At 37.5% G+C, this 13,153-nt stretch overlaps 1 protein-coding gene across 1 annotated transcript in view; it reads right to left on the reverse strand.

Moving 5' to 3' along the window:
• Atp8a1 (ATPase phospholipid transporting 8A1) overlaps nt 1–10,027 on the reverse strand; it is a 222,484-nt gene extending 212,457 nt beyond the window's left edge. Inside the window, exons 1-2 of the mRNA XM_010625163.1 lie at nt 10,021–10,027; nt 1,073–1,076 (exon numbers count right to left, since the gene is read on the reverse strand). Coding sequence (XP_010623465.1) covers nt 1,073–1,076; nt 10,021–10,024 — 8 coding nt within the window. The 5' untranslated portion in view covers nt 10,025–10,027. The remainder of the gene's footprint in view (nt 1–1,072; nt 1,077–10,020) is intronic.
• Nucleotides 10,028–13,153: the final 3,126 nt, after the last annotated feature.

Here is a 13,153-nt window from a genome sequence, read left to right on the forward strand (position 1 = left end):
TCCGCCCTCCTTCGGGTCGTACCACTCCTCGGGGGGAGAGCCGGTCACTACCGCCCCAGCCTTCCGCGCTCTCTCTCCGCCTCGCGGTGTCCAATCTCCTGGTCCCTCCAGGAGGCCCTAGAGACTCCCAGCTCGCTGATCCGGGTGAGGAGCTGCGCTGGCTGCTGCGTGCAAGCTGGTCACCTCCCGCCACCCTGTGCCTTTCCACCGCAAAGGAGCCTCCCCTCCTCTGAAATGAGTGTTGGGTCTGGATGGGCGGGTGACAGCAAAGTGTCTGTTCAGGGTTAGGTTCACCCGGAGCTGGGGAAGTGGGCTGCGAGTTCCTCCCCTGAGTGGAATTATACCCGGACTCAGCCTGAGCTACACTTGCTCCTCGCATTCCCCACTAGCAACAGGCTGTGAGACTTGAGGTTAAGGGAGCTGATGCTTCTGGAGAGGCTGGGGACTGGGCGCCTCTAGGTTGGCCTACAAGTGTTCCTGAGAGGTCCCAGTGTATTTTACTAGTTCATCCTCTGCAGATTAATGCTCTGAAATTGCAATAAAACTAACCTGTTGGCCCAGGTGGTTCACAAAGGACTCCTGTTGCTTTGGGGTTTTTGCTTTTAGTAAAACCCTCAGAAAGTTTCCTTGGGAGAGGGGAATGGTGTTTCAGTATAAAAATTACTAATGTAAGACTTGAATAAGCTAAAGTGACTCCATGCTAATAGGCCAGACTGTGCTTCTTCATATGCTAATTGCTACCTTGGTTAACTGCCCGCCCAGGGACAAATGGTATGACTAAAGGTGACCGTAGAACATTTCCTACATAAGATAAGCGATGTGTTTTCGGTCTTGTTCTGTGAATTCCCTGACTCTTTGTTTAGAAAAACCTTATAAAAAGTACCTCAGCCCCTGAGCAGTTGCCTCTCTGAGCTACCTGGCTCTGGGAGTGCCGTCTGGCCAGACTAATAAAGGTCTATTTACCATCTAGCCTGGTGTGTTCCTTCCTGGGTTTCTCATTTCTCCATCGAGCTCCCAGAGGCTCGCTGGGTGTTAGGGCCCAGCATCGTGGAGGCCTTTTTGGCTGTTCACGCTCCGTGGAGTGGAAGTGAGACTTTAAGTCTTACACCAAGATACTAAATTGTAGTCTCCATATCTTAGAGAATATCATAACATTATCTTTTATTTTGTATAATGAGATCTCTGCTTGTTTCAGGAGTTGGAATAAGAAATGTATCTTCCCAACCTGTTAGCTATAAAATATGTCAAGTGCTTGTTCTCTAAAAATTTAAGAATGAGTTTTAGGAACAAAGGAGGTTAAAAGTAGATATTTATTGATAGGAAAGCTCCTGAGGGGCAGGAGGGGTCCTGAGTGGGTATCTGGGGACTTCACTTTACAGAGGAGTTTATAGGGTGAAACCCATGTGAGTACAACGTGGGCCAAGGCCATGGTCACCCAATAAGGTTGCAAGTATAGTCAGTTAGGTAATGGTGGTCCAATTAGAAAATAAGTCACATAACAAGCGTGGATGGAAAGAGCAAAGATTCTACTAGGAGATTCTTGAGGTGGGTCCAGAGGTCTCTGGGCACCCACTGGGGTGGTTGATGTCTAGTTAGACTTCATTAGGCCCAGTCTTTGAGAAAGTACATAGGTCTGTTAATCTTTTTATCTTGAGTCCTGGTTTTCAGCCATTGTATCTCCCGTCCCCACTGTGGTGTGTTTCACCTTTGTTCTGACCCTCTCCAGGACCTAGTCCTATCTGACTGTCTATAATATTTCTACCTAAATCATCTGTCTATACTATGCTGATATGTCATTAGAACACGTACAGTATTTTTCATTTGTTCCTGAATTCATTTTCACATTAGAATGCAAGGGTCAATGTAGATTGTGGTGAGTTGCTGAACTGGCAAGATAGGAAAAACTGAATTAGAACTAACTAGGTTCTTCCCTCATTTTGTCCTCTTCCTCCAGGGAATCAATGGAAGAGATCTTCATGTGGAGGATTTCTAATTAATCTCCTTTCATATCCTGAGGGGAGAGATAGGGAGAAATTTGACCCCAGAGAGAGGAGATTATAACTCAAGCCTGAGGAAAAAAATGAAATAAAAATCTGTTGATAACATCTTATCTCCATTTGTGGTATTTCCCTGGCTTCCTGCAGGTAGCATTTGCTAATCAGCGATGACCTACATTAATACCCAGTCAGTCGGTCAATGCATATTTATGAGGAGCCTGTCTACGTGGCTGTCATCCAGAGGCTAGGATTAGAACAAAGAAAACATATTTCTAGTGTTCATGAAATATTGCAGTGTAGAGTAGGACTCAAAGACATTTGCATGTTTCAGTGATGGTCATGGTTTAAAAGTATGGTCTTCTAAAAGTGAAAAATGAATGCAGCCTTATCAAGATTGTCCTTGCTGGCCATTTTTATTTCTTCCAATAGCTAGGATCTCCCAGCATAAAACAGATTTCTTCTGGCTTGATGAACATGAATCTGAAATAAAATGCTAAGTGCAGTAAGAAAATATATATGTATATGTGTGTGTGTGTGTGTGTGTATAATGTTTAAAATAAACTTTAAAAGTTAGCAAACAGAAATTGGAGAAAATGGTGTTTTTCTGATTGATATTTTAGGTGCAATTTTATATAAAGCCAGAGACAGTTTTCCTTTTTATTCAGAACCAGTTCATAACAGCATAACATTATTTGAGTATATCAATCACCTTTGTAATTTCTGATGGGTCCTCAAATGAGATTAAATTGTTTTTACTTACAAATAATAATTATCTGAAGGGAATCCAGGGATTTCTTCTGTTTTCTATGGAGTAATTTATATGTGTGTCTCATTAAAAATACATCAGCAAAGTTGATAGCATAGGTCATTTACACAGGACATGAAAACAGTCTTTCATATAGAGAACATTGTATAATATGGTCTATTGCTTATTTTTCCTCAGATTTTACTATCAGTTTATCCATATAGAAAGCTTATCCTACTCTTTCATTTCTGGGGGGAAAACCCCAAAAGATTTCTTCCCGATTACTCAAAATCACACAGGGTTTTATTGGCTCAGAAACTTGACTGAAGCTGAGTATTGTGTTAACCTGCATGTTCTTGATTTCAAAGCTCTCAGGTCTCACCTTCCACTGCGTGAGAAGTGCAGTATGCCAGCCCCTGGCAGGGAACTCTGGTTCCAGCAACATGACCTTGTCACAGATCTATGGTAGAATTCAGATGTCAGCAAGATCACAAAATAACTTTCAGGTCCTATAACTTACATTGCTGATGGGCTTAGAAGGAGAAGAATTGTTCAAGGAGAACTTTTCTAAGCAGCACTTTTTATCATTGTCGACAAGGTATACACTGAATCCATAACGTGTATGATGCACTGAACCAGAGTGATAGTTTACAAGGCCCCATATGAAGGATAGCCAACAATAGAACAAGATAACCGACACCTGATGTCCTAGGCAAGCAGTGAAAAGTACAGACAAGGACAGAAGAGGAAATTCCAAGCTCAGCAGCGATCAATATTGTTGAGAAAGATACAGAAATGAACAAAAGATCTCTTCCCAGGTAGGAATGGCTGGCATTTAATAAATAATACTAATTGTTTAATGAATATTTGAGGTAATTGGCATGATAAGAAGAGCATATTTTGTGGACTAAAGAAACTGGTTATAATAAAGCTTCTTATTGGACATTCTTGAATGGGGATGAAAAGTGCCAACATTGAGAAAGTCTTAAATGATGTGCTAGGGATAATTTTTTCCTTTTTCCTAATGGGCTTTCTAATGAATGGTTAGGCGTTCCAGTATACCCACTTTTAAACATTTTTATGACATTTTCCTTGAATTTCCCCATGAAATTTTCCTCAATTTTACCAATTATGTCCTAATGTAATGAATATTAAGTGTTTGTCATGTTCCTAGTAACTATGCCGTGTAAGAATTGGAAAAAAAAATGTCACTTGCTTTCCTTTTGAATTACGATGGCTTGTGCTATCAAGTAATTGGAGGAAATAAAAATATATGTAATCAGGAGCCGAGGATTTAGCTCAGTGGCACTGTGCCTGCCTTGCAAGCACAAGGTCTTGAGTTAGATCCTCAATATCAGAAAACACACACACACACACACACACACACACACACACATATATATAATATATAAAAAATATATAAATACAAATATAAATATATATATATATATATAATATGTATATGTAAACATACCCACTCCTACTCAAGGCAGGATGCAAACATCAATAGAACTCAGTTGTATCAAAGACCCAGGTTTAAATTTAGACAAGTAAGATATGACTGGCAGGTACTCAGAGTCAGGTGAATGATAATTGCTATGCTTTAAATATGTCCTCCAAAGTTATGTGTTGGAAGCTAATTCCCAATGTAATAGTGTTGGGAGGTGGAGCTTACCAAGAGGCGATTAGGTGATTAGAAGATTAATGTCATTTTGTTATTGTGAGAGTAGTCTTTTTAAAAACTTGAGTTCAGTTCCCTCTTGCTCTTTTGTCTTCCTTTGCTCTTCCCACATCTGCCATGGAATGATCCCGCAAGAGGGCCCTCTCCACCGGCCAGCACTTTGATATCAGATTTCTTAGCCTCGAGAACCCTAAAATATGAATCTCTGATCTTTATAAATAATCCCGTCTCAGATATTCTGTTGTAGCTGTAGAAAATGGACTAAGACAATGGTTGAAATCAGAGAAAGAAAAATAACAAAAGGATCAAGGGAATATTACTACCAGGGCTAGTAGAATAGAAATGACATTTCCATGCAGAGACAATTAAATAATCTTTTCAACAAATGATATCAGAATAAACAAATAGCTACATGCCAAATTATTGCCTTAAAAGTATATCAAAATTAACTCAAAATGGATCAAAGACTTAAAATATAAAAGTCATAGTAACTTTAAAACACTTAGAAGAAAAAGGAGTAACTCCTTGTGAACTTAATTTAATAGTTTCTTACATGTAAAAACAAAAGCAGAAACAAAAGAAAATACAGATATACTAGATATCATCAAAGTTATCTTTTGTGTTTCGAGGGAAAGCAAGAGGTTGAAAAAGCAATGGTGGCCATCGTTATACATTCGTATAATCTCAGCAGATGGAAGGCTGAAGCAGGAGGGAATTCAAACCACTTTAGGCTACATAGAGAGTTTAAGGCCATCCCGAACTACATAAGAGACTTTGTCTCAAGAAACAACAGCAATAACAACAACAACAAAACAATCCAGAGATTTATTTTTGTAAGCAATTTATATTTAGATTGTAAAAAGAACTATTATGATTTAAACATTACAGAGAATAAATATGGGCAAATGTTTTGAATAGTCATCTCTACAAAGAAGATATGCATGACAATAAGCTCATGAAAAAATGTTCAATATCATTAGCCATTAGGGAATGCAAATCAAAATTATGAGATATCACTTTATACCCACTAGAATGGCTACAATAACAAAGCTGGTGGGTAAATAAAATGTAGTATATCTATATGATGAAACATCATACTGCGATAAAAAGGAATGAAAGACAACACATGCTACAACATGGGCAACTTTGAAAACATGCTAAGTGAAATAAGGTAGACACAGATGATCAAATAATATATGATTCTATTTATACAATGTATCCAAAACAGGGGTGTGTATTAGAGACAGGAAAATCCTATATTACAAAAAATAATGCCAAAATTAAGTGGTCAACTTTTAAATACAAGCTTTAAATCTTACTCACTTATTACTCATGATGATGAAATCAATACTTTCCCTCTCATGCCCATGATTCATTTCTAGCGCCTATATTACCATTCTCTTTCAAACATTAGTGGTATTTTTAATTTACTCATAACACCTTTGAACGTTATTGTCTTCTTGTACTGGAAATTTCCAATCAAAAAGTTCATAAATTTTCTTCACCATATTAGAAGATACTGTGCTGCTTTTTAAATGAAACTAGATTTAAAATGTAGATCTGAATTATATGAAAGACTTTTTGATAGGAATTTAAAATCAAATAAGTCACCCAGGATATTTCGAACAGGAGTCAATTCACATATCATCATGGGAAAACATTTGCTTAGTATTGTATTCAAAAAGTAAATGCATGTTCATGGGAAAACAATCCACTCCACCATAATATCTAATGTTGAGATCTTAAAGTTAACATTACTTCAAGCTGATGATAGAAAAACTGATTAAATGATATGATTTTTTTACTTTAAAAGTTTCCTGTGTACCAGAGCCAAGAAATGAAAAATTAGTACTTAATTCAAAGTGCTATCTTTTCCAAAAGTTGCCAACAATATTCCAGTAATGCTGTTTTCCCCGTAAAATGTTATTGTAAATGTGTCAGGAACTTATGGATGGTGCAATTAGAATGGCATTGCTACGGATTCTGACATCTTCAGAAGGTAGCTTTATTGAGGTCCAACTGATATAAAATAAATTTCACGTGTTTAAATTATAATTAAGTTTAGATACAATATGCACATCTGTGACGATCATCACATTCAAAATAGTAAACATTTCCACCCCACTCAAAAATTCCCTCTTTTCCCATAGCATGGTTCTCATATATCAGTAGAGATTATTTTTCTTCATGCATTTGATTCCACTTATTGAGTGCCTTCTATGTTCTTGATACTAAGCTGAGTATTAGAGATTGGATGGCCAGCTGAAACACACAGGATCTGGATCCTAATAGAATTTCTGTCACATCAGGATGATAGATATCAATCACATAATTACATAAATAAATACCAAACCATAACTATATATCATAATCTGTAGGAAAGGTAATCTATATCTGTACATGTTCATTGTACTCCAAAACATTTCTGGGCTTTCACATTTATATCTGAAATACCTCAAAGGTCCTTATATAATGTTCTTTTGCAATGTATCAAAAAATGTACAGTAAATATTTTTGTTTCTATTGCACGCGATAGCTTTTATCTTAAAAAGAGTGTGAGTCTGATATATGGAAAGGAAAACCAGCAAAGAAAAACATAGAATTATAGTTTATTTTCTTTATGTTGACAAGAAAGATGTATTGGAAATGAAACTCTCAAAAAAATCTAATTTTTAAAAACATTTTTGCTATTTCAGAAAGAAAAAGTAGCAATAACAAGGTAGACTAATAACAAGTATTGAGAAGGAAAACCCTCAGAATTTTTATTAAAAATTGAGCACAGCACTAGAGGAGATAAACATGATTATCAAATGCAAGTTTGTAATTTCCTGACTTTCAATTTAGGAAGAATGCCAGACTTAAGATGGTTTCCTGATTAATTGAAATAAACCATAGCTTTCAAATATGAAATATTTGCCAACTGTGTTTGGGTTTCTTGGATGATATATCCCTCTGCTCAGAGGTTCATAACTTATTGCAGTGTTTACTAGATTTATTGGAAAATCATAATGTTGTGTTTTTCCTCTGACCCCCAAAAATCTCAGAAAGAACATTTGCTGGAAAGAGAGATCATTTATCACTGTAGATTCGTGCCAACTTTGAACTCCAAGGAAATCTACCAAATGGAAAGAGTCAATACTTAATCCAGAATTCCATGTAGGTATTTACCCAAAAGTAAAGAAGCCAGGGGAGGGGAGACACTTTAAGGAGAAGACATAAAGGAAGTAAAATGAGGTTAGTGGAAGCTGGCAGCATTGCCTGTAAGAGCTCAGGGAACAGTGCTGAGGGCAGGAGCAAAGGCCATGCACCTCCTTTTCCCTGCCAGTGTTCCCCTGTCTGGTTTATATTTGCCCTGAATTTTGATTTTTTTCCCCCTTTTCATTACCCAGCAACACTGGACCCACTGAGCTATACCTCCAGCCCTTTTTATTTTTATTTTGAGACATTGTCTCACTAAATTGCCCAAGTGGTCTCAAATTTGCAGTTCTCCTAGCTCAGCCTCCCTCAGTGCTGGGATCTTAGACTTGTGCCATCATACTCAGCTTGGCTGAACTCTTGAAAATTGATCTGAGCCAGCCGAATTGGAGCTGCTTTTCACCTATTTCTGGGTGTCAGGTACTGGGTCACCAGCCTGCCTCCTGGGCCTCAGAAGCCAAACATCTCCACTTGAAACAGCTGAAATCTGTTGCCAGCAACACCCTTCAGAGTTTCCTTGGACTGTTAATTTAATTCTACACCCAACCCAATCCCATTTTGGCTTCCTCTGGTTTGTTCTTAAGAATGACTGCAGAAGGCAAAAGGAAATCTGTCAGTTGAAAAATGCTAAGAAAAAAATGTGAGTAAGTACACAGGAACCAACTTACAGAGGACCCTGCAAACTGGCAGCAGTAAGAGCAATGAGTGCAAAAGGAAAAGGGAATCACTGTAGGCTCTGCTACTTGATATTGTGGTTTACAAAGATTCTCGTGTTGCTAATAGAGATAATGAGGTTAGGCTGAGAGTGATAAGGACCTGTTCAATTCTCAGAGCAAATAGTGACTTCAAAAATTAAATATAAATATAATATGAGGCAATTTTTAATATATTTTTGAGACTACAAAGAGTAAGGACAGAAGTCTGTTCATCTGTAGAAAAAATAGGTAATCTTACTTTTATAGTTCTAGATACAAGTCTAGATGTAGATTTACCTATATTTGAACTTTTTAGGTGTTTGGATAGTTCTTATTGAATCAGAAATTCTGCCATTCAAGGAAAGGATGCCACCTTGATTACTTCTTTTGAAAGATAATCAATGTTATGTTTGAACAATGCTTAATTATTAGAAAGGTTTATTTATTTTATTTTATTTTTTTGGTACCAGAGAGGGGATTGAACTCAGGACCTCGTGCTTGCCAAGCAGGCGCTGTGCTGCTGAGCTATATCCCCAGCCTGGAAGTGTTTTACTTGTCCTTTAATGTTACTAGAGGTTATCAGTAGTCTAAAATAAAGTATGATTAATTGTATGATTGGCATCAACCCTGATATAACAGAAAATGGTAGAATTAGAAGACTTAAATTTTCATCTCAGTTCTGGTATTTTTTAGTTATCTTATTTTAGGAATAACATTAAAAACCTTCATGAACTTCAGATTTGCTTAGTGGGGTATCATGTAGGATTTGCAATCAAATTGGCAAATTCCAATCCACTTGCCAGCTGTAACACTTTACCAACCTCTCTGTGGGCCAGATTTCACATTTATACAAGAATAATTGCAATTGTTGTCTTACAGGAATATTAAGAGGAGAGCATGAAATAGTTTACTGCAATGTATGAAATAAATTTTAGCTGCTTTATTATTATTTTCATTTAATGCATCAACCATCTTTTCAAAACTTTTTTTTACATAAAATCAAATTATTTTAGGTACTAAAGGCATTTTCCTTAATAATTCCATTGTTTAATAGCAGGTTTATATAATTATCATTTTATGACAATTGGCATGAACTCTGCATACATAATTTTATTTTTATTTATTTATTTATTGGTACCGGGGATCAAACTCAGGTCTTTGTGCTTGCAAGGCCAGTGGCAGAACCATTGAGCTAAATCTCTGGCCCTGGATACATAATTTTAAAGCAAGTCTCTATTTATTGTTTTCAAGAGACTTGGGGCAAGAGTGCTCATTTGTAATACTTATTAAAATATTAAAACAAATATATAATTTAGAATAAAGTTCAACTGCACATATGGAAACCCAAATAAATGCGATGTAAACAAGGTGGAGGCTTACTTATTAGTCATATAAAAGAAGCCTGAAGATAGGTTCCAAACTGTCATCAGAGCTGCAAAATTGTTCCTTTCTGCCTGTGAAGCTAACTCATTGCTTCCCTCTCGAAGTTACTTCATGATCTTAGCTGGCTCCTGCTGTGCCAGCCCTCACACCCACGTGGGAAAATAGTAAAAGGGATAAAGATAGAAAGATAAAAAAGGGACTTCAGCACATTGAGTCAGCATCTGCTTTATACATCTATTCCTAAAATCTACATAAAACTTATGATTGTATTTCATTGGTTTATCACATGGCCACATATAGCTAAAAAGGAGGATACAAAGCCAGGCATGGTGGTGCACACCTGTAATCCCAGCACTCAGGAGCCTGAGGCAGGAGGATTGCTGAGAGTTTGAGGGCAGCTGGGTGTAGTGAGTTCAAGGCCAGCCTGAGCTAGATAGTGAAACCTTGTTTAAAAAAAAAAAAAGATAGGAAATGCAGAATTTTATTCAGTCAACAAAGAATTTACATAAAATCTGGGGTTCTCACATTAATAAGGAAGGAGAGAATGTATTTTCATGTAAGTAGTCAGTATTTGCAGCCATAGTTTCTAATAAATCTTAGAAGCCATTCTCAGGATTACATTATGTAAATCTTGGAATTCCTCATGGTCATCATAATAAAACTATATTTTATTTAAACTGTGTTTTAAATATCTATATAAAAAGAATAAGAGTGTTTTTCATCATAAAATAGGCTAGATGAAACAGGTTTTTAAACTACTAGGACTTAGCAAAAACCTTGTCAGTGCTAATTGAATATAGCATTAAATTAAGTAATTTAGAGGCAAAACTTAATTTAAGGTGGTGGTCATTTGTTAAAATGACTTCCTGGCTAAAAAGAAATGGAATCTTGGCAGTGAATAAGAAACTTACAAAACAGTGATTTAAGCCAAATCAGAAAGATCTCATCTTTTAGATTTTTTCTCTGTTTCCATCACAGAGAACGAAGCAGAGATTTCTGAAAAAGAGAGGCTATGCAATGAATGATGTTCAGGGAATGTTAGTCTCTCATCAGCCCAAACTGCTCTGTGGAAGCAATGCTCATTGAATAAACCCCTGAAGCTGTGGTGGTGGTCTTGTCTGAGGGAGTTTTCTGTGTTCCTAAGAATGGTGTGTTGGTCAGACTTTTGTCTGAGACAACTCACCTATAAAGAAAGAAAGGTATTTTGGCTCACATTTTTGAAGCTCTCAATTCATGACTGAGGGCCTCATTGCTGTTGGGATTATGGCAAGGCAGGGAACCCATGGTAGAGGAAAGCAATTCTCAAGATAGCTGGGAAGCAAAACATAGAGAGGAAGGAGCCGGAGTCCCACTGACTCCCTTTTCTACCACCTCCAGTGGCACCATGAGCTGGTGGCCAAGTCTCTAACACATGGACATGGATATGAATCACAGCAGGTGGCTTTTGGATGCTGAAGATTATCCAAGAAATGTATTTTAAAAACTCATGTTCAATTTATTAAATTTCCACATAACATATAGTTTCTTGAGCTTTGAAGTGAAGCTTAATCATTTTATTCTACTTTCTAATCTAGAGAATTTTAAAGATAAAGACATGCCCATACAGGAGCCTAACCACCTCAATGAATGTAAACAATATATGCCATAAACATGAGCCAAGAGTAATAATATCAACAGGAATGAAAATCAGGATAGTGGAGGTGCACCACCAGCCCCAGCAAGGAAGGCGAGATTTGGAAGGCAGCTCTGAGATCTGCTCTCCCACCGGCCTGCTTGGGCCCATTTGGTGGGACCAGGTAGCTGCGCCCTCCCCTGCCTGCTCCACCACCAGATTTAGCAAGGAAGGTAACTGCGCCTCTGAGACCACCCCCTGCACCCCCTTCTCAGACCTCCTGATTGGGATAGTACTTGGACCCACTCTACGGAGGCATAGGTGGCCATAAAGGGTGTTTTTTTGAGCTCCCAACTTTGAACATCTTTAAGGAAAGGGTGGGGGAAATCTGTAATGGAACTGTGTGGAGTTCAACCCTACAGGTCGGGGAACTCAATTTGGGCCTTGTGGCCTGAGGTCAGTCTGAGTCATGGGGATCTGCCATTGGCTATCTGAGATACGGGGCCTTGGGTCTGCACATGGCTGTGCATGTGGTATGTTATGACAGCAGAGATATGGTCTGAAGGAGGCCTTTAAAATTCATTTTTTTCTTTCTTTTCCTCATTCCACTCTGCAAATTCTTTCTTTTTTCTGTCCTCTTTCTCCAACTCAGTCTCATGCTCCACCATACTATCCCTTTTGTCCCTTTCTGTTCCTGATACTGCCCTAACTCAGACTTCTTCTTTTATCATTTTTTCTTTTTTCTTTATGTTCTCTTCTTCTGTCACTTTACCTCACTCATGGGTCAGTATTATCAAGGGAAAGTGAGCCCCTATTACTGTTAAGGGGATATATTCTTGTCCTTATTCTTGCACTCTGTCTATCCCTTTTGAATTTAATAGTTTTGTAAAGATTGTATGGTCATTCTATATCCTCTGGCTTCACTTGAAATCTTCTCCAGTTCTTTCACTTATCTACTCCTCTCATCCTAACTCTGTCTAAGCCCCCATCCTAAATGGTAAAGATGCTATGTTGAAAAGTGTATTCACTGCAAACATATTTTGGGCTACTTCTTAATTTTAATTTAATTCACATGGCTTAAAGGTGCTAGATTAAGTGGTCAATTTTCAAGCTGTGCTTAATCCTATTGTGCTGCTGATTGTATCAATTGGGATAAAGGATTGTGATTGATTTAATGAGTTGTTTTCTCTGATATTATGAAAATGAGAATGTCTATGAGTCATTAGAGACTCAAAAGATAGGGTGCAACTATATCAGGAAGATTTTGGTAGTAGCCCAGAAATTAAACCAAGGACAACCTGACAACAAAAATAAAAATGAGAAAACACTTAAGCAAGACACAAAGACAGACTTCCAGTTCACCAATGGCAAACAGCAGGGCAGATGAGGATTAAAAGTCTGATAGTGAAACAGCAGAACACCCTGAACCCATAGCACAGGAAGTAACAAACAGATCAATCAGGCTCTAGAAAAATTCAGAACAGAAATAATTTCACAGATAACCATAGAGATAGTGAGCAAAATGGAAGTCATGATTTGAGACTCTAGAGCAGAAACTGAGAAAAAAATAGATGAGCTCAGGACCATGATAGAAGCCACGAAGACCCAGCATAAGAAAGAAATGGAAACAATGAATGCCCAACATATGAAAGAAATGGAATACACAAAACAGATTCAAACCGATATCCAGGAGATTAAAAACTCTATTGAAAGTATAAGCAACAGAATAAAGATTTTGAAGATAGAATTTCAGATATAAAAGATAGGGTTGCAGTCAGTGACCATGAAAAGAGAGGTCTCTTAAAAACAGAATGGGATTATGAGAAATTGATCCAACAACTCCTA

This window comes from Fukomys damarensis, unplaced genomic scaffold (assembly GCF_012274545.1).
Source record: "Fukomys damarensis isolate Sample0158 unplaced genomic scaffold, DMR_v1.0_HiC HiC_scaffold_35, whole genome shotgun sequence".
Classification (NCBI taxonomy): Eukaryota; Metazoa; Chordata; class Mammalia; order Rodentia; family Bathyergidae; genus Fukomys; species Fukomys damarensis.